Source organism: Lissotriton helveticus, chromosome 4_1, assembly GCF_964261635.1.
Source record: "Lissotriton helveticus chromosome 4_1, aLisHel1.1, whole genome shotgun sequence".
NCBI classification, from domain to species: Eukaryota; Metazoa; Chordata; class Amphibia; order Caudata; family Salamandridae; genus Lissotriton; species Lissotriton helveticus.
The window spans coordinates 3,088,476-3,113,184 of record NC_136063.1 but is presented as its reverse complement, the minus strand read 5'-3'; the positions used below and the strand labels follow the sequence as shown (position 1 = coordinate 3,113,184).

The following is a 24,709-nucleotide window of genomic DNA, read 5'->3' as shown; positions in this document are numbered from 1 at the left end:
CCTCACTTCCCAGCCGCAGAGGCTGGGCTTAGTAATGTTTCCCCTTTTCAACACATGAGGTCCCGGCCCGAAATGCAGACTTCTCGTCTGGTGCAGAGCAAGACATATTTTCATATGATTGGAGCTACGTCGATCAGCTTTCCATAATCATCAGGCACGAACTGTGTGTGTGTGGAGATACTTTGTATCCGTATTTACTCTACAATACAAGAGGGCAGTAATGGACTGCCATACCAGATTTACTAGAGACCTTTGTGTTTTTATGAGGGCAACTCCTTTGAGACACTGTGTTTCTCAAAGAAGCATCTTAAAGTAACATTCACATAATAGGTGCAATAACGCGGACCATTGGTGGTATAACCACTGTGCCATTGTTTTCAGGAGTTTTAATTGTACTGGAACAAAACGTGTCACAATACAGGGAATTATCCAGTGGTAGAATCGAGTGCTTCGATAACATGAAGGGATTTTTTAACCATTCGCTTTTTGGATGACTCTAGTCTTGTGAGTAGCAGCTATATATATGGTGGTGCATGGGGGATGTCGGTTTTATTATGGCTGCTAGGAGCATTATAGCTCTCACCTCTCACTGTGCACAGCATTTAGATCGGGGTCGCACTATTGTCAGGGCTGTAACTTAGATGAAAAAACTGTCGGGTCTTGCAAAGGGGTGTGGCTGATGTAATATGGGTGTTATGATTCAAATGAATTGTACTAAGTTTACTTATTTCTAAAGGACGGGTTAAATTTCGATCTCGGACCTGTCTTTCAATAGTTTAAGTTTACTCCTCCAGTCCGCGTTTAATGCACTGGGACGTCGTTTATTTTTGTGGAGAGGACATATTCGTGTGAGTGTTTTCACATTGTAATTGCACGAACCTCAAAAACATGACAAGAATGCTTGCATTTGACAGTACAATTACAGCTTACAGAGGCAACTCCCTGGAGATGATGGGTATGAATACATTAGTTGATGGTGGTTAATAAAGAGCAAGGGCCTGGCTGTGCTTGGAGATGCTCTCCAAAGGGCTATGTGTCATTAATCATGTGGCTAGCACTTGAAATAAAAATGTGCACCCAGGAGTTTAAGATAACGCTGTCTATCATTCCTCTGTTCTCACAGCCGCTGAAAATGACGCAGATCGGTGACTGATTTTGTTTCTCTAAAATAAAAAAAACATGCATATGAACTGCACCTAAGCAGTGCCACAGCCCTCTAAATCATGTGGTGTAAATAGAGATGTCTTTTTTTTAGAAGACATTGGCTATATATGTACTTGATTACACATCATCATCTTATGTTGCAGAAGGTCCTCCTTCAAGCCTCTTTAACACTCCTTTATGCTTCTTTTCTATGTGTACATAGGTACTGTGTATGGTGTAATGTCCTGTGGGACACATTCTGATGTTCCGCAGGAAGCTGTAACCCCAGCCACTCCCTTGAGGGCAAGACACACTGCACCCACACACCCATCCATCACGGGTGTTATGAATGACGTGGCCCCGCCAATAAAAGGGTCCGGGTGCACGTGCTCTTGGCCAGTTACTATACTATACGAGCCGGTGTCTGTGTCCAAAACGACACTGGTGACGAGGCAGGACACGACATGCGAGAGCACAGCTCCCCTGCGCAACATAGCTAACCCGCCCCTGCGGTGAAAGGTGCCCACACCGGCAGCCCCAGTCCCGTCCTGCCTGCCTGTTCACCCATAGAGGAAGAGAACAAGCCACTTACTACAAGCCTTGTGGCGTAGCACCCGCCTTTATCCAGCGAGAGCGCTGATCTCCGCAGTGACTGAGTGGAGCGCTGCGTGGCCTTAGGCGGCTGCCCAGTGCTGTGCTGCCTCCCACGGAGCAGAGAGCGTTGCCCCTGTTGGCGCCACCCGAGGAAAGGGGAATCCTGCCTTGCACTGCTGCATCGCTGGACCTGCATGGCCCGGAGAACCAAGAGTAAGGCTACTCGCACGCAGTTACCGCGGCACCACCTGCTGGTCAATTTCCGCGCCAGCGTCCCCACCAACACTCGCAGTTTGCTTTATACAGTATAGAGGGGGAAGCTCCACCCACTACCCACCCAAATTTTCATTGGCTTGTGTGTAAATGCTTGCTTTTGATTCATTGTGAGGCTTCTTAGCCCCTCCTCAGTACGTCCATGTCGTCATTGCCCACACCATTTTTTGTCATTGTATTCGTCCCATGGCTACTGGCCCCTTTACTAGTTAGTTGCACCGGGCCTAATCTATTTTCTGTATTGAGTTTCTCCGAACATAAGCCCGACAACATGCTTCATTCAGCGGCCACGCCCACTTTCAAGGCTGCGGGACAGTGGTACCTTCCCAACCTCGCCACCGCTGGTTGGGAAGACAAACTGCCACAGCTTGTGAGGTCACCCCGCACCATGGTGCACAGTAAGCAACACCCCGGCAGGCCGCCCCGAAGCCCAACAAACAATAAAGGCATGGAGGGACCCTGAAGCAAGTTGTGCCCCCAGCAGCCATGTCCCTGCCACAACAAACACACACAGACAGCCAATAGCTGCTTACCTGCCGAAGAACAAGAGTCACCACCTCACCATTCGACCCCTTTCTCATGCGTATCCGGGCTCCAGGACGAGCCTGCTGCATTGCCAGGACACTGCACTACCTGATAGCTTCATTTTCATTGGCAGAGGCCCGCACTTCCAGGACAGACTGCCAGGTTCTGTGACTTTGAAGCACAAAACTGCTATCTTGTGGCCACCGCGCTCACTGCACCCAAATTAACAGGAACACACAACAAGGGAATGCACGCAATGCAATATACAGTCTGGGGTGGTCCTTCAGCCGACAATTCTACGCCACCTACTAGAGTGACAGATGGGAAGACACAGAACTCAGAGGAACAGCAAGAAAAGACTGGGGATGTGCTAGCAGCTCTTACCCACCTTGTGGTTGCATCTCTATTTGAGTGTGGCGTCCACTTTCGGCAACACTGCCACACACCAGCGAATATCCTCATCTTGTCCACATCCTGCAGTAAGGAAACCGAGAGTCGCCCTCACCCAGCTGTATAGGCACCAACTCTGGCAGATAGTCACTGAAAAATGGGGAACTCCAGAGAGACACTGTCCAGTCAGGCTGCAACCAAGTACTCCCAGCAATCTCCAAAGAAATTGCTCCGTGTGCCCCGACGGGCTGCCTCCCCAGGGTGCCGGAGTCGCTTCAGGCACGGCAAGCCATGCCCTCAGATGGTAAGGTGAAAAAAGTAAACCTCTGCACCTCACAAGTGAGGGCAGCACACACCCATTTACAGGCAAGGCATGGGGAAGAGCCTGAGCACTGCTCCCAGTGCCACTGTAGAAATCAGCAGAAGGACGCCCCCAACAGTTCAAAGAAGAGGAGCACCAAACCCACACCTAGCAAACAGAAATCAGGAGGCCAAGACCGCCCAGCACAGGAAGGTGCCAAGAAGTAAAGGACAGCAAAGCCAAGCAAGATGGCAAGTCCCAAGAGAAACGCACGAAGGTGGGGTGCGTTCCACGCCACCCCAATAGGCCACTCTGACTCTCTGAGGTAAAAGGCTGTTGCATAGCACTGAGCGCTCCCAGAAAGCCTGGAAATTCTAAATCTCAAGCCCAAGCAACACCGACCAAGCTCAAGCACTAATTCCAGGGGTGCTGCAACATAAGCCCCCACCATTACAAGTGAAAGGCCTGGACTAGAAGCAACGCCTCCTGGGAACTGTCCCCAGCGACAGCACAGGAAAAGACTGGTGAGGGGACACACCACATATGGCTGCCCAACGCCACTGCCGGTGAAGAGGTCGCATCACCCGCTCCCACAGGTGAACAGGTACGACTGCAAGCCACACCACCAGCACAACATGTGCCCGAAGAAAGCACCTGAGAAGCAGACGGTGAGCACTAAGCCGAAAGTGCACAGAGGACCGCACCAGTGAATCTGACAGCACAGGCAGTCACACGGGAGATAGAGACATCTTCACTAAGAAGCAAGGCTGAACGCAGCACAGAGAACGACTAAGTTTCCACTACACCAGCAAAGCCCCGCAGTGGGCCGAAGACCAAACACAGTGTCCTCTCTCACACAGCCTCAAGACAGAGTCGGCCATGACCCAAGACAGGCAAGAGAGGAGTTGCACACCCCACGTGGCGAGCCGCCACAGCTACATGCGCTCCAACAACCAGCAACACACGATCAGACGTCATGTCACCCAGCAAGCAAGGAGCGTGCCGGAGTGAAGGCAGAAGCCGGCACCATGACAGCACCACCTCAAGGTCCAAGCGAAACACCCTCGAAGAAAGAAGAGAGTGACAGCCCTGTCACCCAGAAAATCAGAGGAACACAGGTGGGCTGAATAGACCAACAAACGGAGAATACCGAGGACTCACAGCAAGCCAAGAGCACACCCTGACACACACAACAGCCACCAAGTCGGACCGAAGTCCCAGGGTAAATCCTCACGGATGAACCAAACATAAGTCTCATCCCAATACTCCCCCAGGCGATTATCCATCCCTGAGTGTCGGCAGTCAATTGGCATCCCTGCTCCTGTCAGCAGATGCCACGGGTAAAGATCAGCACTGAGTGCCCGCCCTAACACCGCCTCAAGATTGAGTCGGCAGTAGCCCCAAAACAGGCAAGAGAGAATCCGTAAACTCTACGTGTCAAGCCGCCACCGAAGATCAACCTCAACAAAGCGGAGACACATGGCTGCTAAGTTCCTCCTGACATCCAAACTCTCCCAGCAAGTCACCACCACCTGTCATTCCAACTCACCACAAGGCCGTCAACCGCCATCACACCAGCCAACAGCAGATGCGTCAAACGCCACTCCCCGAGTACCGTTGGAATGGAGTCTGACACCATTGCCACACCAGCCGACCAAAAGAGATCAGAAGCCACCTGTGAACCTGGCCTATACCGGAACGCAGCAGCGAGTGAAATTCCTGGTCAACTAAGTAACGGCTCGTCAATGGTCCTGCAGCTGCCCTTAGATGGCACACAAGCGGCCCCCAGCGCAACCCTTCTTCAGTCCCGCAGCAACCCCGACTACGGGCCTCCTCAGGTGGGAGAACAAGAAGAGACATTGCTCCACCGACAGGTTACTGATCACAGCCAAGCATTTCAACAGGGACAGTGAGTCCAGCAACACCTCTGTGATTTCTCACTTGGGGCTCCATCCATGTTCACGACGCAACCCACTAAAAGGAACTGTTAGAACTCACCAAAGACTATCACCAACGTCAGCAAAGTGGAAGCCCTGCAAGACAGTAAGACATGTCATCGTCAGCGAACTGACGGTATGCAGCGGATATCTGCAAGCCAGCAGTCGTGTCCTGAGCCCCTCAGGTTAAACCACGAGTGCCTACCGAGAAGATCCTGCTGCAAGCAAAGTCACCGGCTCCTGTATGACGTCGCTCTGCCACCTGACTCAGAAGACTGATGGACCCAGTGGTATTCAGTTAACTGTTTGTTTTATCCCCACAGGTTAGACTAACGTTTTGTTTGTTCCTCAATAAAGTTGGGGAGGAATGTAATGTCCTGAAGGACACATTCTAGTGTTCCGCAGGAAGCTGTAACCCCAGTGACTCCCTTGAGGGATGGACACACTGCACCCCCACACCCATCCATCATGGGTGTCTCAAGTGATGTGGCCCCGCTAATAAAAGGGCCCGGTGGCACGTGCTCGTGGCCGGTTACTATACTATACAAGCCTGTGTCTGTGTCCATCATTTCCTCCCATGTGGGCCTAAGGCCCAACACTAGATATGGCTTGCAGTTTATTTGCGTAGCACCGTATATCTTACTATAATTTATTCTATCCTATACCTCGCACAGTACATAAATGAATAAATAAATAACAGTGCCCTAGGCCAAAATGAGGAGCTTTTCTTTAACCCCCTTCACCCTTGGCGGGTAAAAAAGAAATAGCTGGAGTACAAAGGGCCCCTCACACGACAGGCCCATGGTGCCACTGTGCCTGATTAACTGCTTGCAGCTGTTTACGTATCTGTTCATGCTGACATCCCCTCTAAGACTTCCCCTTCACCTCAGCCTCCCCGGCCCCAGCTCTTGAGAGGCCTTCCCTGCAGCGTCAGGATATATCTTTGAAAGGAATGGGGTGCGCAGCTTTTCTGACGCTGTGTGTCCCTGGAAGCCGCATAATACTTTGCACAAACATGCCAGCTTTGTTAATACTTAGAACGTCCCAAAGTCGAGACTGATTGCATTGCAAATGCTTGTTTTTTTCTAGTCTCTCCCTAAGCACCCTTTTGTGTTTACATTACTTCATTTTTGTACTCTCCAAACAACTGGAACTCTCTGATACATTACAAATGTTCTGTTATATTTTGTACCACTAAGTATCAGAACTTTCTTCTCTTCTCCTTATTCCTAAACAATTTCTACGTGACGTGTGAATGGGCCCCGCTCTGAGACTAATACTTGTTTTTTACATGTATTTCTCAATGTTTGAATGAAAAGCATAATTTTGCTCAGATCTCTAGATTGTGTTTCTTTTTCCTGCAGATTGTATACTTTGCGAGAAGTGCCTTGCTACCAGCACCACCCAATGCTCTGGTATCTTCAAGCAATGCTCACCTGATGTCACTCACTGCGTCAAAGGTCTGGAGAACAACACATTGGGTGAGTGTCACATGCCACATCTGTAACTCTGTCCTTAACATCTGGCCAGTGCTTAATTTGTAAAATAATAGGTGCCAGGGCCCAAGATATTTCTTAGGAGGGCACTGCAGCTTGCATCAGCTGTGGTCCTTGTCAGCCCTGCCAGATACCTGTACCGATGGCACACCTACATGAATGAATGAATATATGAATGAATGAATGAATGAATGAATACATGAATGAATGAATGACTGAATAGTGAGATTTATTGAGCTCATGGCTAATCCGAGGAGTGTTCAGGCACTGAGTAGAATGTAAGAGTGCAAAGGAAGAGGGGATTACAGAGTAAAGAGCCTACAAACCATTACCTCCTCGTCCTGTCTCCCCGTCCCATTCCTGACAAGTGAGCAGCTAGTCTGCTCTACAGAAACCCCTAACCTAGCTGAGCTGTTTGCACTTCCCCCTAGGATGACGTCACCATCACGTGACTATAAAGGGGGAAGTGCACTAAACAAATATCCTGTTCTTTTTTTTCTGCGATCTACGACCGCGTTGCCTGGCTGTACTGTTCGGGGGTTGCCGGTGTTTCTGGTGAGTTCCCTGCTGTTTGCTTTTCTTTTATGTGGCGGCCTGCTCTAGAGGCCGCCTTTTTTTCTATGCGCTGTCTTCCCCCGCGCTCTCTCCGTTTTTGGGCTCTCTTCTTGCACGCGGCTCGCGTTAGCGGCCGTATGTGCTTGGTAGATGCTGTTTTGCACGCGGCTCGCGTTAGCGGCCGTTCCTGCTCGTTCTGCTCACCGGGCTTGGGTCGGCCTGCCTCAGCGGCCGTCCTGGGTTTTCCCAGGTCCCTCTTGGCCCTGCTTTAGCGGGCAGGGGCTTTTCTGGAGGTGGTGTTGTGGTCTCTCATGTGCTTTGAGTGTTTTTTGGGGGCGTTTTTGACGGCTGGTTGGGCCTTTTATGCCGGCCCATTGTTTTTCTCCACCCACAGGTGTTTGGGTCCTCAGTCCTATATATGGGGTCCTTCTTATGTGGTTTTTTGTCCTTCTTTGTGCCTGTTTGGGTGTTTTTTGGATTGTGCCTCTCCGATGGATTCTGAGGCTTCCTCTTCTGTGGCCCCTCTGGATGCCCTGCGCCTCCTTATCAATAAGGCTGTGAATGCTGCTTTTCTGGCTAGGGAGGCGGCTGGGCCTCATCCCAAGAGGCCTTGTGTTTCTGTGGATCCACTGGCTGACCCTGAAGAGGACTTGGGTCTTGATGAGGATGAGGGTGTGCATGGTCGTTTTGTTCAGGGTGCTGAGCACACTAAACTGTTCGCCCATGTTAGATCCAATTTGGGGTTCTCTCCTCCTGCCGCTGATGTTTTGGAGGATGACTTCTTCACGCAATATGTCCAGCCTGATCCAGACTCTTTGCCTTTGCACGGGCGATTCGCAAGGTGTTGTCTCATGAATGGAAGGAGGTGGACAAGTCTGCTTTTCCTCGTTTCCTGTCTCGCCGTTACCCTCTGTAGGGTTTTGCTGCTGAGTTCCCTCAGGCTGTGAAGGTTGATAATCTGATGGCTGGCCTTTCTTCTCAGGGTTTGGTCGTTTCTGAGGACGCCCTTCCTGCGGACGCTGTGGATAAGCGAATTGAGGGGGCTGTGAAGCGTTCTTATGGTGCTTCCAATTTTTCCATCCGTGCGACTGCCTATTCGAACTATATGGTTCAGTCGCTTCTTAAGGATTTCCAGTCCCTGTCAGTTCTGCTGCGAGACGGCGAGGATGCCACGCCTCTTTTGTCTTTGACGGAACAGCAGGTGCGGTTCCTCTCTGATGTTTCCTTTGACAATTTGGGGGCGGCGGCGGCTGCTTCTGGTGCTTCCATCGCTGCACGGCGTCATATTTGGATGCGTTCCTGGAAGGCGGAGTCTTCCCAGAAGTCGGTCCTCCTTAAGTTACCCTTTGAGGGTTCCAAGGTTTTCGGTCCTCGGTTGGAGGATATGGTCAAGCAATCAGCGGAGAATCGCAAACTGGTTGCTCCTGTCCGCCCCCCTTCTCGGGGTTGTGGGTTTGGTTACCGTCGCGCCTTTGGGTCTCCTGCTCGTGGCGCTTCTCAGCCCTTTCGTGGCAGAGGTCGTGGCCGGGGGGCCCCTGGAAGTGCCAAGCCCCGGGCCGCTGCTGGTGTTGCCGCACCCGCTTCCTCCTCTTCTCAATGACTGTCTGCCTTTGCCGGTTGGTGGTCGCCTCCAGTCCTTCCGCGCCCAGTGGTTATCGGTTCCGGATGCCTGGGCGGTTCAGACTGTTTCGGAAGGTTGCCGGATCGAGTTTTTCTCTCCTCCTCCTCCGGGTTTTGTTCGGACTCCCCTGCCCCGACTTCCTCTGCGAAGAGATGCTTTGTTGGCAGGTGTGCAGCTCCTGTTGGCAAAAAGGGCTATTGTGGAGGTTCCTCCGCTGGAGAGGGGCCAGGGTTGCTATTCAATTCTCTTTCTGGTCTCCAAGACAGACACTTCGGATCTTCGTCCTGTTTTGGATCTGAAGCGGGTCAATCGCTTCGTCCTCCATCGTCCTTTCAAGATGGTGACTCTCCAGTCCATCCTACCTCTGGTTCTTCCTGGTGGCTTCCTGGCGTCCCTGGATCTGATGGATGAGTATCTGCATGTTCCTGTCCATCCGGAGGACCAGCAGTTTCTCCGGTTTGCTGTGGGGGCCCTTCACTATCAGTTCCGGGTGCTCCCTTTCGGCCTGTCGTCGGCGCCCAGGGTGTTCACCAAGCTCTTGGCCCCTCTGGTGGGTATCCTTCATTCCTGAGGACTGCTGGTGTTTCCATATCTGGATGACTGGTTGATTGTCTCTCCTTCTTTTTCACAGGCTCTGCCGGATGTGGACCAGGTGTGTCTTCTGCTGGGTTCCTTTGGGTTCCTTATCAACCACAGGTAGTCCTCCCTGGTGCCCTCCCAGTCCCTGAAGTTCCTGGGGGCTCTCTTCCGCATGGACATGGACATGGTTTTTCTCTCGCAGGAACGCCAGTTGACTTTCTTTTGTCACCTTTCCTGGCTTCTGTCCCAGTCCTGGGTGTCTGCCCGTCTCTGGTTACGGAGTCAGGGGGAGATGGCGTCCACTCTGCATCTCCTTCCTTGGTCCAGGCTTCATATGTACCCCCTGTTGCATCATGTCCTGTCGCACTGGGATCCTGCTTCCTTGAACTACGAGACTCTGATCCCTGTCACTCCGGGGATTCGGGCGGATCTCCAGTGGTGGTTGCCCCCTCTCTCTCTTTCCCGGGGGTTCGATCTCCTTCCTCCTCAGTCTGTGGTTGTGTTGTCCACGGATGCCAGTGCTTTGGGGTGGGGTGCTGTTCTGGGTGCCTCCAAGGCTCAGGGTCGGTGGTCCAGTTTCGAATACCACCAGTCCTCGAACTGGAAAGAGTTGAGGGCGGTTTGGTTGGCTCTTCTTTGGTTCGCTCCTCTCCTTCGGGGTCGGGCGGTCTCTGTGCAGACAGACAATCAGGTGGTTCGTTCTTATGTGAATCACCAGGGGGGCATGTGTCGTGCTCTGTTTCTCCTATCCCGGGAGATCGGCCTTTGGGCCGAGCCGAGTCTCCTGTCTCTGACGGCGGTCTATCTTCCGGGGAAGGAGAATGGGCCTGCGGATTCCTTGGCTGGATCTTTTCGCCTCGGAGGAGTCCGCCCTTCTTCCTCGGTTTTGCAGCATAGTTCCCTCTCCGTTGGCGTGGGCTTCCGATGCTTTCTCGATTCCTTGGTCGAGGGGTCTGCTGTTTGCCTTCCCTCCGTTTGCTTTAATTCCGAGGGTCCTCCAGAAGATTCGGTTGGATCGGGCGGAGGTTCTCCTGGTGGTTCCGGAGTGATCTCGGCAGTCTTAGTTCCGCCTTCTGCTGGCCTTTTCCCTCTGCCCCCATTGGAGGTTTCCCCTGTCTCCCCCCCCTGCGGGCTCCTCTTCTCAGTCTTGCCTCCCTTCGATGCCTCCGGCTGGGGGTTTGGCACTTGAGAGGTTGAGTTTTCTGGGTCTGGGTTGCTCGGTGGAGGTTGCCCAATGTCTCCAGCTTTCCCAGCGTTCTTCCACCTTGAAGTCGTATGCCCGTCACTGGAAGAGTTTCTCCACCTGGTGTCTTGGGAGGGGTCTCTCTTCTGCCTCCTGTGAGGCCGTGAGGGTGTTGGACTTCTTGCGGGATGGTTTTGTCTTGGGGCTTGCGGTTTCTTCACTGCGGGCGCAATGGGCTGTAATTCTTGCTTTTCGGGGTTCCTCTGTTTCCTCTGTCTCCCCGTTGGTGGCTTGCCTTCTGCGGAGTTTCTTGCTTCAGCGTCCTGTCTCTCGTTCTCCTGTGCCTCCTTGGGATCTTCCCTTGGTTCTCCGAGCTTTGACGGGTCCTCTTTTCGAGCCTTTGGACTCCGTGGCCCCGAAGTTCCTTTCTGCTAAGGTTATTTTCTTGGTGGCCATTACTTCGGGGCGAGGGTTGGTGAGATTGGGGAGCTGATGGCTTCCCCCCCTTCTTACGCTTTTGCGAGGATGAGATCATTCTCCGTCCGAGTCAGTTCTTTCTTCCTAAGGTGGTGTCTTCTTTTCACTGTCAGGAGGATATTGTTCTCCCGGTGTTTTTTCCGGCTCCTGCCTCTCCTGAGGAGGTGCTCCTCCATTCGTTGGACGTGCTTAGGGCTCTCCGCGTCTACCTAGAGCGTACGGCTGGTTTCTGTAAAGTGGATTCCCTATTTGTCACCTATGGCCTCTCGAGTCTGGGGCTTCGGCCTTCTTTGTCCACCTTGTCTCGTTGGGTCCGGGGCGCTGTGGTTTCTGCTTACGATTCTGCCCACTGTCCTCTGCCTTCTTCTGTTCAGGGTCGGTCGACTCGGAGCGTGTCTTCCTCCTGGGCCATGTTCAAAGGGGCCTCTTTGAGGGACATTTGCAATGCTGCCACGTGGGCTTCTCCCCATACTTTTGTTGCCCAATATCGCCTTCAGTTGGGGATGGCGGCCTCTGCTGCTTTTGGGGCTAGTGTCCTGTCTGCGGTACATGATTTGTAATTTGTACTGTTTTCTGTTGATTAAAATGGACCTGTTTTTCTCGAACTTTCTGGTCTGTTTTTTTCTTACAATCACTGTGTGCTTGGGTATGGGCTCACTTGTCAGGAATGGGACGGGGAGACAGGACGAGGAGGTAATGCCCGGTTACTCACCGGTAATATCCATTACTCCGAGTCCTGGTCTCCCCGTCCCATTCCTGAGCCCTTCCCTCCCTCCCTGGTTTGGGTTTCTTGGGGTGATTGTCTGTTTTTTCGTTCTGGTTTCTTTGGTATTCTCAGGATGTTTGTTTAGTGCACTTCCCCCTTTATAGTCACGTGATGGTGACGTCATCCTAGGGGGAAGTGCAAACAGCTCAGCTAGGTTAGGGGTTTCTGTAGAGCAGACTAGCTGCTCACTTGTCAGGAATGGGACGGGGAGACCAGGACTCGGAGTAATGGATATTACCGGTGAGTAACCGGGCATTACAGTCCTAAAAGTATGACAGTTGGCACTAGACTAGGTGAACCAAAGCTGTAAGAAGAGCCTGAGCAAGCACCTTGGCATTATTTTATGAATCCTATATTCAATTGTTAAACACTTAGCTCTTGTGCTTTTTAAAAATAGACCAACATCGCCACCATGTGGAGGGTTGTCATATATATGTGCAGCTCTTATGAAATAGGTCAGGTGTCAAGCACCAGAGAACACCAGCACAAATTAAGAACTAATTCTGGCCATTTAGTGGTTGGCTGCAAGCCTCCTCTGTATCTTCAGAATGCCCTTCCGATGTAACCACATGACAGCGACTGATTGGGTAACATGTGCTGGCTGGCATAAGTTCCTACCGCGATCCCTTGCTCCTCTCGGTGCCGGAGGCCTCGAAGCTAAGCAATAACTCACTAAAATGGCCTAATAATGGTGTAACAGGTCTGTGGTGCTCGTGTTCCCTTCCGGGGAGGGCCTTGCCTGGTAGTTTGAGATGGATTGTTCTCATGGGTATCAGGTCAGTACTGATTTGCATAAGACAGGCTTTTGTATGGAGTGGCACAGCTGGCATTAATTGATGGGTTGGATACCTAACTGGAGCAATACATGAGGGATATTCCCTCTACTTAAAAATGACATTTAGACGATAAACACTGAAACAATGCAATTTTAACGCATTAATCCCTCACTTTTTCTTGGTTTAGTTGTTTCACCCAGACTCCTTCAAGGTAACCATGTCTGCTTGGGAACTCATACTGAGATCTTTTTTTTGTTTTTGTTTGTGCCAACAGGGGATACTGTTGTTGTAACTGCGTTCAAGGACTGTATGAATCCCTCCCAACAAGCAGCCTGTGGAAGAGAGTTCCACTTCCAAAACTCTGGGTTCTCTCTCCAGATCAGTAGAACATGCTGTGACTCTGACTTCTGCAACAAAGGGGAGGTGGAAGGTATGTACGAGAGTGTGTATGGACCCTGACATCTGTTACCCTGGTAATGGGCAGGGTAGATGCAGTCTGTGATTCTGATATCTGTAAAGGAGGGGCTGTGCAGGGACATGCAGTCTGTGATTCTGTCATCTGTAAAGGAGGGGCTGTGCAGAGACATGCAGTCTGTGATTCTGTCATCTGTAAAGGAGGGGCTGTGCAGGGACATGCAGTCTGTGATTCTGTCATCTGTAAAGGAGGGGCTGTGCAGGGACATGCAGTCTGTGATTCCGTCATCTGTAAAGGAGGGGCTGTGCAGGGACATGCAGTCTGTGATTCCGTCATCTGTAAAGGAGGGGCTGTGCAGGGACATGCAGTCTGTGATTCTGTCATCTGTAAAGGAGGGGCTGCGCAGGGACATGCAGTCTGTCATGCTGTCATCTGTAAAGGAGGGGCTGTGCAGGGACATGCAGTCTGTGATTCTGTCATCCGTAAAGGAGGGGCTGTGCAGGGACATGCCGTCTGTGATTCTGACATCTGTAAAGGAGGGGCTGCGCAGGGACATGCAGTCTATGATTCTGTCATCTGTAAAGGAGGGGCTGTGCAGGGAAATGCAGTCTGTGATTCTGTCATCTGTAAAGGAGGGGCTGTGCAGGGGCATGCAGTCTGTGATTCTGTCATCTGTAAAGGAGGGGCTGTGCAGCGACATGCAGTCTGTGATTCTAATATCTGTAAAGGAGGGGCTGTGCAGGGACATGCAGTCTATGATTCTGTCATCTGTAAAGGAGGGGCTGTGCAGGGACATGCAGTCTGTGATTCTGATATCTGTAAAGGAGGGGCTGTGCAGGGACATGCAGTCTGTGATTCTGATATCTGTAAAGGAGGGGCTGTGCAGGGACATGCAGTCTGTGATTCTGTCATCTGTAAAGGAGGGGCTGCGCAGGGACATGCAGTCTATGATTCTGTCATCTGTAAAGGAGGGGCTGTGCAGCGACATGCAGTCTGTGATTCTGATATCTGTAAAGGAGGGGCTGTGCAGGGACATGCAGTCTATGATTCTGTTATCTGTAAAGGAGGGGCTGTGCAGGGACATGCAGTCTATGATTCTGTTATCTGTAAAGGAGGGGCTGTGCAGGGACATGCAGTCTGTGATTCTGTCATCAGTAAAGGAGGGGCTGTGCGGGGGCATGCAATCTGTGATTCTGTCATCTGTAAAGGAGGGGCTGTGCAGGGACATGCAGTCTGTGATTCTGTTATCTGTAAAGGAGGGGCTGTGCAGGGGCTTCCCTGCCACTGGGTCACACCTCGGCCTCCATCCCTTCCTCATTTAGCAGGCCCAGACTTAGTTGACCTCAGAGGGTTGGCACCTGCCATTTTGCTCACAAGGAATCTCAGGCATCATGACCTCTGCCTCTGATCCTCTCCCTAATCTGCAAGTGCTCTGTCAAGGGCTTCCAAGGGTCCCACTCACCACCTGATGTCAACTTATTTAGTGAATGACCCAATTTCCACATGAGTTTGAGTCTGCATCGGGACACCAAAAGTGAGGCTCTATCAAGAACCAGTAGAGAGCCTAGATCCACCCCCTCACTGATAAATGTATTTGAGCAGCTGCCAGTGTTGACAATGAGGCCTTTATCTGCAGCCTTAAAAGAAAGACGAGACAAGATGAGGAAGTGGCAAACTGCTGTGTCCCTTCTCCACACAACATCTTTCTCTCTAATGGCCAGTTAGCTCTTCATCTCCTCATATTCTCAAAGTGTCAACAAAAGAGTGGAAATAAAAAAATTAAAAACACGATTCTTAATAGCATTGTTCATTTTTGAAAGTGAAATCAATACTCTATAATGGTGCCGCCTATTGTCTGTTGGCTGAGGTGATGAGCCTACTTTGTCCATGCCCCACAATTCCTCTGTCTGTTGTGGAACGGTGGATGTGCATCAGTGTGAGTGCAAAAAACACTCACCACATTGGCATAGACACTTTTTACTTGTTTTGATGAGACGTGTTTCCCATTCCACCAGAGAGGAACAGAATGCATCCGTGGCCACGAATATCCAGGTTCTCAGTGCTTTCCCAAATAGGGTTTCTGATTCCAACACCCTTAGTAGTGTGGGCATGAGGTTCCTTGCTCTTGTACCCAAAACTGCAACAGATTTTCCACCTTTGGTTTTATACATTAAGGTGGGAGGTTCTTTTTGGATGGTTAGCCAATGCAGAGTTTTGAGGTCTGTAGTGGCCGGTGACCGAGGTGGCATTTTTAGCACCAAATGGGCCGCTGCATTCTGTACAACCTAAAGCTTTTTTATTACTAGTTTGTTCGTTCCTGCAAAAAGGCTAAGGCTATTGCAGTAGTTTAATCTAGATAGAATAAGTGCTACAGCTACAGTCTTCCTTGTGGAGTAGGGAATAAATAGGAAAACCTTTTGATGGTTTTTATAATGTTGAAGCACACTGTGGCCGAATCGAGAGAGAGACATCAAAGTTTACCCCCAAGTGTACTATGTGGATCAGGTGCATCTTCTGGCCACCATTGGATCAGGATGAAGGGATTGTTCTTCCCAAACAATAGGATATTGGTTTTATCTGTATTGCATTTAAGATGGTTGAGTCTCATCAGCAGGATGACCTCTGTCATACATTGCTTAAAATTAAGCTGTTTTAGTTGTGTCTTTGTCTAGGGCCAAAATCAATTGCGTATCATCTGCATATGAGGTTGCGTCAATGTTAAAAGAAGATATTAGCGAGATCAGCTGAGCCATATCGATGTTAAATAAATGAGGGCTGAGAGAAGAGCCCTTTACCATGACCTGTTCTCAGGCCAGGTCCGCTCCCCCACCGCGCCAGTGTTCCTTGCTGGTGCTCTGCCTGCTGCCCTCGCTGCTGCTGCTGTTGGAAGTTCGAGGCCCTCCTCCACCCACAGGCTCCCGCCTGCGCCTCATCCCTGGTGGCCCAGTGGTAGGCGGTAAGTATCAAGTCTGACCTCTTCCTCTGTCCGTCTTTCTCTCTCCCGATTTCCCTCCTCCTGCTTGTCTGCTGCCCTTAATTGTATTCTGCCTTTAGCCTCTGCTCGTTTTATTTTTCATAAGCCTTTCTGCCTTTAGCCTGCCTGTTTTTCCTCTCACTTTCTGTTGTTCACTGCTGTTGTTTTTTTTCAGTGCCCTTCTCCCCCCGCCCGCCCCCGCTTTCCTTTCCCACCGCTGCCCCGCCCCATCCTCTCCCATTCGCCACCCGCCTCCCAGCTGCTGCTCCTCCCTCCCTCCACCCTTCTTAATGCAGGCCGCGGCGCAGCAGCGCAGAGGATGCACCGCTGGTGCTCCAGAGGCGCACCAGAGGCAAGCCCGTCTGTGCCCGTCCGCACCTGGACCGCGCCCAGCGCCAGAACCCCTGGCCCCCGACGATGCCAGCCCGCACGACGGACTTACGACGCCCCCACCCTCTACGCACTCAAACCCGGCTGGAACCCCGCCTGCTACTGAGCCACCCCGAAACGCACCCATGGACCCTTCACCTGCCAAGCCTGCAATTTCACCTGCCTCCGGACCTGCACCGCACCTGAAAGGCCAGGCACCAGCAACAACCACCTCAAGTGCATCCTGCTCAACACCCGCTCCGTCCACAGACACGCCGTCGAACTCTGGAACCTGCTCGACACAACATCGCAAGACGTCGCCTTCCTCACGGTAACCTGGATGAACGCCTCCTCAGCCCCCGACATTGCCATAGCCATCCCGGATGGATACAAGATCATCCGGAGGGATCTCGTCAACCAGACCGGAGGAGGCATCGCCATCGTCCACAGGAACACCATCCGCATCATGACCAACTCCGACGACACCCTCACCACCGCCGAGCACCTCCACTTCCAGATACACACCGACCCCAAGACCACCCTCAGAGGCACTCTCATCTACAGACCCCCAGGACCACGCACACAATTCAGCGAATCCATCACAGACTTCATCAGCCCGCACGCCCTCACCTCCTCTGACTACATCCTCCTAGGGGTCCTCAAATTCCACCTGGAAAACAACAATGACACCAACAACTCCACCCTGCTGGACAACCTCGCCAACCTCGGACTCAAGCAACTGGTGAACACCCCCACCCACTACGCCGGCCACACGCTTGACCCCGTCTTCTCCTCCAGCAAGCACATCTCCTTCAGCCACTCCACCGGACTTCATTGGACTGATTACAGCTGCGTCCACTTCAACTTCAGGAGAACCGCGACCCACCACCACCCGCAACAGGCTCCCGCAGGAGCTGGAACAAGATCACCACCGACCAGCTCACCACCTCCCTCAGCCAGAACCCTACTGCCAGCGCAACGGACCCCAACGAAGCAGCCGCAACTACACACAGTGGCTCACCAACTGCGCCGACGACCTCGCACCTCTGAAGAACCCACCCAGCAGACCCGGCAGCAAGAATGCCTCGTGGTTCACCAACGAACTCAAAACATCCAAGAAAAACTGCCGCACCCTCGAAAAAGCCTGGCGCCACGACCAGACTACAGAAAACATGACAGCCCTCAAGAACGCCACCCGCATACACCACCAGCTGATCCGCACCACCAAAAAAACAACATTCAAAGAACAACTGGACAACAACACCCACAACAGCAAGGAACTCTTCAGCATCGTCAAAGAGCTCTCCAACTCCAGTGCCGGAAACAACGACATCACACCCTCACAAGACCTCTGCGACTCACTCGCCTCATTCTTCCACCGCAAGATCGCTGACATATACAACAGCTTCGGCGCCCAGACCACGTACCCAACCACCGAACCAACGCCCCCCACCACCACCCTCTGCAACTGGACCCCGGTCAACACCGAAGCCACCACCCGCACGATGAACACCATCCACTCCGGATCCCCTACCGACCCCTGCCCCCACCACGTCTTCAACAAGGCCGACTCCATCATCGCACCCCAACTCCGGGACATCATCAACATCTCCTTCACCACCGCCACCTTCCCGGAGAGCTGGAAGCATGCCGAGTTCAGCGCCCTCCTGAAGAAACCGACAGCGGACCCCACCGACCTCAAGATCTTCCGCCCCATCTCGCTCCTCCCTTTTCCTGCCAAAGTCATCGAGAAGACCGTCAACAAACAGCTCGCCGCCTTCCTTGAGACGAACGGATCCCTCGACCCCTCACAGTCCGGTTTCCGAGCCAACCACAGCTCCGAGACCGCCCTCATTGCAGCCACCGACGACATCAGATCCCTGCTCGACAACGGGGAAACAGATGCCCTCATCCTCCTGGACCTCTCTGCAGCGTTCGACACAGTTTGCCACCGCACACTATTACAACGCCTCAGCAACACCGGAATCCAAGAGAAGGCACTGGAGTGGATCATCTCGTTCCTCGCCGTAAGAACCCAGAGAGTCCACCTCCCCCCGTTCCGATCCGCAGCCACCGAAGTCATGTGCGGCGTACCTCAAGGATCCTCGCTCAGCCCCACCCTCTTCAACGTCTACATGAGCCCCCTCGCAGCCATCGCACGCCAACACAACCTTAACATCATTTCCTACGCCGACAACACCCAGCTGATCCTCTCCCTCACCAATGACCCCGCCACCGCCAGAGCCAGCCTACACAAAGGAATTAAAGACGTCGCCGAGTGGATGAAGAACAGCCGCCTAAAACTGAACTCAGACAAGACGGAAGTCCTCATCCTGGGATCATCCCCCTCCATCTGGGATGACTCCTGGTGGACCCCTGCCCTGGGCACCACCCCCAAGCCAGCGGACCACGCACAAAACCTGGGCTTCATCCTGGACTCCTCCCTCTTGATGACGAAACAAGTCAATGCCGTCTCGTCATCCTGTTTCAACACCCTGCGCATGCTCCGAAAGATCTTTTGATGGATCCCCACCGAAACCCGGAAGACGGTCACCCAGGCACTCGTTACTAGCCGACTGGACTACGGGAACACCCTCTACGCGGGAACCACAGCCAAACTACAGAAAAGACTCCAGCGAATACAGAATGCCTCCACACGACTCGTCCTGGACATCCCCCGCCACAACCACATCTCCGCCCACCTGAGAGACCTGCACTGGCTCCCCGTCAGCAAGAGGATCACGTTCAGACTCCTCACCCACGCACACAAGGCTCTCCACGACCTGGGCCCCAAGTACCTCAACAACCGCCTCACTTTCTAGACGCCCACCCGCCAGCGGCGATCGAGCAGCCTCGCCCTCGCCACCGTACCACGCATTCCCAGAGCCACTGCCGGAGGAAGATCCTTGTCCTACCTGGCGGCCAAGACATGGAACTCCCTCCCCATCCACCTACGGCTGACCCAGGACCATCTCTCCTTCAGGAAGCAACTCAAGACCTGGCTTTTCGAGCAGTAACGGACCCCTCCCCCCCAGCGCCTTGAGACCCTAGCGGGTGAGTAGCGCACTATATAAATTGATTGATTGATTGATTGATTGTGGAGTTGGCCTAGGGTCACTGTTTGTCTAAGGATGGTAAGAAAGTATTTTATCTAGGCCAAGGTGTTAGAGGAAATGCTTTGTTTGATTTTGGATATGCGAAATGGTATCAGACGTTGTAGATTAGTCCAGTAGGATCAATATAGCATTTTTTCCTACCTCTGGAGTTAATTTCAGTGTATCTACTACTTCCAGTAGTGCAGACTCAGTTGAGTGTGTAGGTCAGAAGCCAGATTGGCTGGGGTGCAATCAAATCAAATCAAATCAAAATCAACTTTATTCGGCTGATCAGAGCCATAAAAGTGCAACATAAGACAGCAAATCAGTATAAAACATCATATACATCGAATAGCAATTCATGTCTTGATGTGCTTAAAACCCATTAAAATGTTATACAAAAAAGGATTAAAAACACATATATGACTGTAATGTTACATTGAGTGTAATTGACATAAAATACTACCAACTTATTCAGAGGGGTTCACTCTGCGTCATCCTATTCCTATGTCTGATCGCCCCAATTAAGAAGTTTGCTGCCCCGACACAGATTATAGGTGAGCCTAACATTTGTAAATAAACCAGGGCTGGCCTTACTTGCACAAAAAGTTGGCCCCTTAACATGGGAAGAATGTATTTTCTGTGCAGGGGGTCATAGTGAGTGCAAAAGAACATGTAATGTGTCTTGCTCTGAGAAGTTGTCACATGTGCACAAATTTGCTGAGTCCGGTTTAAAATAGCCTTAAGGAAAGGCCAGTAACCAGGGAACCATGTTAAATCAAAATCTTGTTAAAACAAAGAGATGGTAAGCTTTGTTTATATATGTTAAATATGATTGCACCTGCTGGCCCAGGCTCAATATAACACACTTTCTCACCAAGGGCTTAATTAGTTCTTTTTCCTCCCTTAAACATTGACATGTATCTAAAAACTTCAATTTAACCGCTCTAACGGCAGACTTAGTCAGGGGAGTAGGGAACAAAAACCAGTCGGGGCATCCAAGGTTCTCAGTCTGGTTTTTAATGTATTTGAGCCATAGAATATTTAATGCCTTCTCCGAGGTTAAGCAATCCTGAATGATCAGTTGGTTTAAGTTTAGAGTTGGTTGCACCCAAATTCTCAGCCAGCGGAGAAGTGGAGCAACCCCCATTATGTCTGAAATATAGCTAACTCCCAATTCCTTTTGTAAATTAATAAATTGGGGTGGATGCCAGGACGGAAAGAGGTTTATGCGTAAAATTATTTTCTGCTCTTTGTATTTCTTTCACATCCTTATAGCCCCAGACATCACTGCCATTGTAGTGTAGTTCCTATATTCCCAATAGGCTCTGCGCATTGGAATAATAAATCCTGCCGTTTAGACGTAGGACTGAGGTCGACTAGGTCTCTACCGAATCTATTAGACTTAATTGTGAGTGCCAGCTAGCTCAGAGGTCACTAGAAACGTTCTCGAATTCACAATAAGGGATTAGTTTCTGACAACGGCATAAACATGACAACTTTGTTTCCCAAGAATAAGAAATCAATCTCTAGAGTCGCGGAAACAATAGATAGCTATTTTACTCAGTCAATCGTGCATGCTTCGTTTCACCAGAGGTGCTGAGAAAATAGAGAGACGGGCTTTTTCAATTAAAAGTATTTATTGAACAGTCTTCTTTCTCGAGCATAAGAAATGTACTGCTACAATCGTAATACTGGTTATAAAGTACAAGGCATATAATACAAACGGTATTATAAAGTAGTACTGTAAAAGCATGATATGGTTTCTAAGCCATAAATTGCCTAAAACATATAAAATACATACAGTGATAAAATAATGATTAAAAGTACTCAACTGGTGCTTCTAAAATATGCCTACCCCAGTGTACCTAATCTAAGTCTAATACAAGGGAAGAAGTAAGTAAGGAGTAGTTTAAGTTTAGTATTTCTCTGCCAAGAATCTATCCAAGATTTCTCTAAGGGCCTAATCAACTCCGTACCTTGGTTTAGAATGAAGGCGGAAAACACTGGATCTGGATTTCTTGGCAGGAGAAAAGAGAGCGTCTCTCAGTGCGTCAGCTGGAGGGTCGGCTTCCATCTGCACTTGCTGTTGCAAGGCGTCGGGCAAGTAGTAAGTCGATCTGCTCCAAACCACTGTGTGTTTGTCTGGGCAAATCTAGGCATATTTATACTTTGAAGGGGGCGAGTTTGACGTGTGATTAGACTTAATAACGTCATAAAAGACTCAGTTCTTCGAAAAGTCCATGATTTCCTAGATAAATTAGTATTCAGGCAAGGGGAAGTCCCTAGCTGCTGAAGGCGGGTCTCTCAAAGAAATCGTTGTTGATTCTTGGAATTTAGTGGAAGTAGCCATGCCGTATTTGGGCTGCATAGGCTCAGTCTAAATATGGTAATGATTTCGATGTCTATATAAGGATAGGATAATCTATACCTATATAAGAGCATGAATCTGGAAAAATTACACTAGAGTCCTAGATTCATTTACAACACCCACTCCACGATTTTAAGTTCAATACAACTAAGCGTAGAAGCACTGACATATCTAAAGCTAGTGTTTACAATCCCACCCAAAATACAAAAACAATTTGCATTTGAAAAGGCTTGTTTTCATGAAACCAGTATAATTTGTATGAAAAACAGTTCTCAACAGATATGAAGCGTGGTATGAGAGCTTACATTCTAGCATGAAACATAAATTTACATTTATGAAATGTCTCTTATGTTTTACAGAAAAGAAATCGAGACTATCCCATAGTATTATTTTTAAACCGTTTTGTTTTGAAGATTTAGGCCAAATATTGTCATTGGGAAGTTTTTTCAAAAGAAATCATGTTCTCTAAAAATAGTTCTACTTTAAGCAGATTACTCTGTGCCAAAAGTTCTATTTTGGAAAAAGTTCAAATTGGTAGATGGTTTGGTTTTGAAAAATGAAGGCCGAATTTCAGAGTTCAGGGAACGCTGTGTGAATTAGTCAAAAGTTATTCTCGGTGTCAGGAGAAAACATCAGATTGTCTAGGCTGGCAAAGAAACCCTCTACCCTAGTAGGTGAAAGTGGAACCACTTCATTTAGCAGATCAAAAGTGCAGAAGTGTGGATCATCGCCGTGAGCGTTTGATGCATTAGCAATGTCCACAGTAGATGGTACCTGTGTGCCTGTAGTGTCCCGTATCTCACCCTCAGTTAGACTTGCCAGTAAGACCTCAATGAATGCCGTCATCAGAATGGGCAGCCGTTGGGGGCAACACGATGCATGAGTCGTTTCTGGACTGAACAAAGCGTCAACATCCGATGGCAGTACTGATGGAAGTGTAAGACAAATGCCCAACACTCATTCCTGTCCGCAAAGCAGGCATCGTAGAACAGGTAAGATGCAATCTTGCCAGATTGGTCTGAACGATGGAAACCAGGTTGTGTTCAGATCTGTTAAACGAGCGAAGCCAAGAATCTGTGAAATTCTCTCACGATACCTCATGGCAAGGAGGCATTGTTCCATTGTAGTCTGGGTGTTGCTGGTGACCGGACTTGCCATATCGGAGCAGAAGGAATAAAAATAGCATTCCTGCTACGAGTCCCAAAATGAGAGGCAGGCCGCCGAACACAGAGTGCACGAAATTTGGAAAAATGCCGAGGACTGCTTCAAATGGTGTTAACAGTCCCAAAAAAATCATCTTAAATACATGTGAGATTCCACTGGTTTCAGACATATTTAAGATTTGACTTAACATTTCTGCGAAATGTACGGGGCAGTTTGTTGATAATAATGCATGTATCTCTGCAGAAGTCCTTGCAACTTGCAGATCATTAAAGGGTCGTTAAAAACTTAGATCAAGACGTAACGTAAAGAGGCTATAAGTACATCTGTTACTTTCACGCAAGTAATTGCACCTGCCGTCTTACGCCATTCAATGGTTTCACATAACTCGCAGCAGACCGACTCAAATCAACTTCGATCTTGAGAAGGAAGAGCTGTGTGATCCGTATTACACTAGCAAATGGATCGATGTAAATTGACATTAAGCTTCTGAAAAAAGAGCTATTTTTGTATAGAACGAATATGAAACTGTATAATGTAGTTCAGTAATATTTCATACCTGACCAACTACGAATATAAATATTTATTAATGTTTTTTAAACAGGCATATATACTAACCAATTTTAAACTAATGCACTTTTACTTTTGTAATGGTTTTTATTACACTATACAATAAAATATATTCTACTATTCTTGCAGATCATCCGTTTCTCTAGACAAGGTCAGTGGCACAGTTTTTTGTAAAAGAATGACTTTCATTCTGCTTAAAGTATCAATTCGTATAGAAGAGATATTCAGTGAAGGCCATATTGCCGTCCCCCTGTCTGTTTTGTGCGTTGGATACAATACTTGCATACAACAAGTGACCATGGACGAGACACTTTTCTAGATACGCTTTCCCTGGCAACATGCCACAACAGCTGTGGTCGTTGAGCATCACGTAACTGCCATTGGATAGCTGCCTGACAATTGGTTCTATCACTGCGGAGGGTGTACCGTGTACCGTGCAGGTGGCAAGAGAGGTTATTTGCAGAACCTTTGCAGGCTCCATGTAAATTAATACCTTTGCACAAAAGTGTACCACTTAGTGAGTTCTTATAATTTTTACCAATAAGGAATACCTCCTTTCCATTATTCCAACATTTGTGTGTGTATGGTAAAGTCCAGGTCGACTTAATGTATTCTTTACCCAACCTTTCATACAGGCCGGCAGGTATATGCTGTAGACAATACTGAAATTGGAAAATCGTCACTGGTATCGTGATGGTGCCATGTATCATCCATTCAATGACAGGTTTCTCAGAAACTGTCAATGGTAATCGTTCCAGTTTTTCAATGCTCAGCAATGTATAGTCTGCTCCTTTTTGTGCCAAAGAGATTTGTTTATCTGTAAGGTTAAATACAGAAAACAATGACGTGGTGTTGATTAGACGCCAGGGCACGTAGCCTGAACGGAGATTTTGCAACGTCCAGCCTAGCAGCGTTATAGAATGTAATTGAGACTGGCCATGTTGTAACATTAGCAAGTCCTGCTCTATTATGTCAAGGGATGTGGGTGCTTCCAGATAGACCCTGCCGGCGTGAACTCTGCCTCTCCCGTCCCCCCTCGGGAGCCTCGCTCGCTAGTACCTCCTAGTGTACTGAGCGTAAATTGCCTGCTCCTTAATGCGTGCTCACTCATTAAAAACAACATTGTTTTTAAGGAGCT

General features: G+C 49.7%; 1 protein-coding gene across 1 annotated transcript in view; it reads left to right on the top strand.

Moving 5' to 3' along the window:
* LOC144828269 (phospholipase A2 inhibitor and Ly6/PLAUR domain-containing protein-like) overlaps positions 1 to 24,709 on the top strand; it is a 60,733-nt gene that overhangs the window by 11,722 nt on the left and 24,302 nt on the right. Inside the window, exons 2-3 of the mRNA XM_078686348.1 lie at positions 6,528 to 6,644; positions 12,891 to 13,046. Of these exons, the coding sequence (XP_078542474.1) occupies positions 6,528 to 6,644; positions 12,891 to 13,046 (273 nt within the window). The remainder of the gene's footprint in view (positions 1 to 6,527; positions 6,645 to 12,890; positions 13,047 to 24,709) is intronic.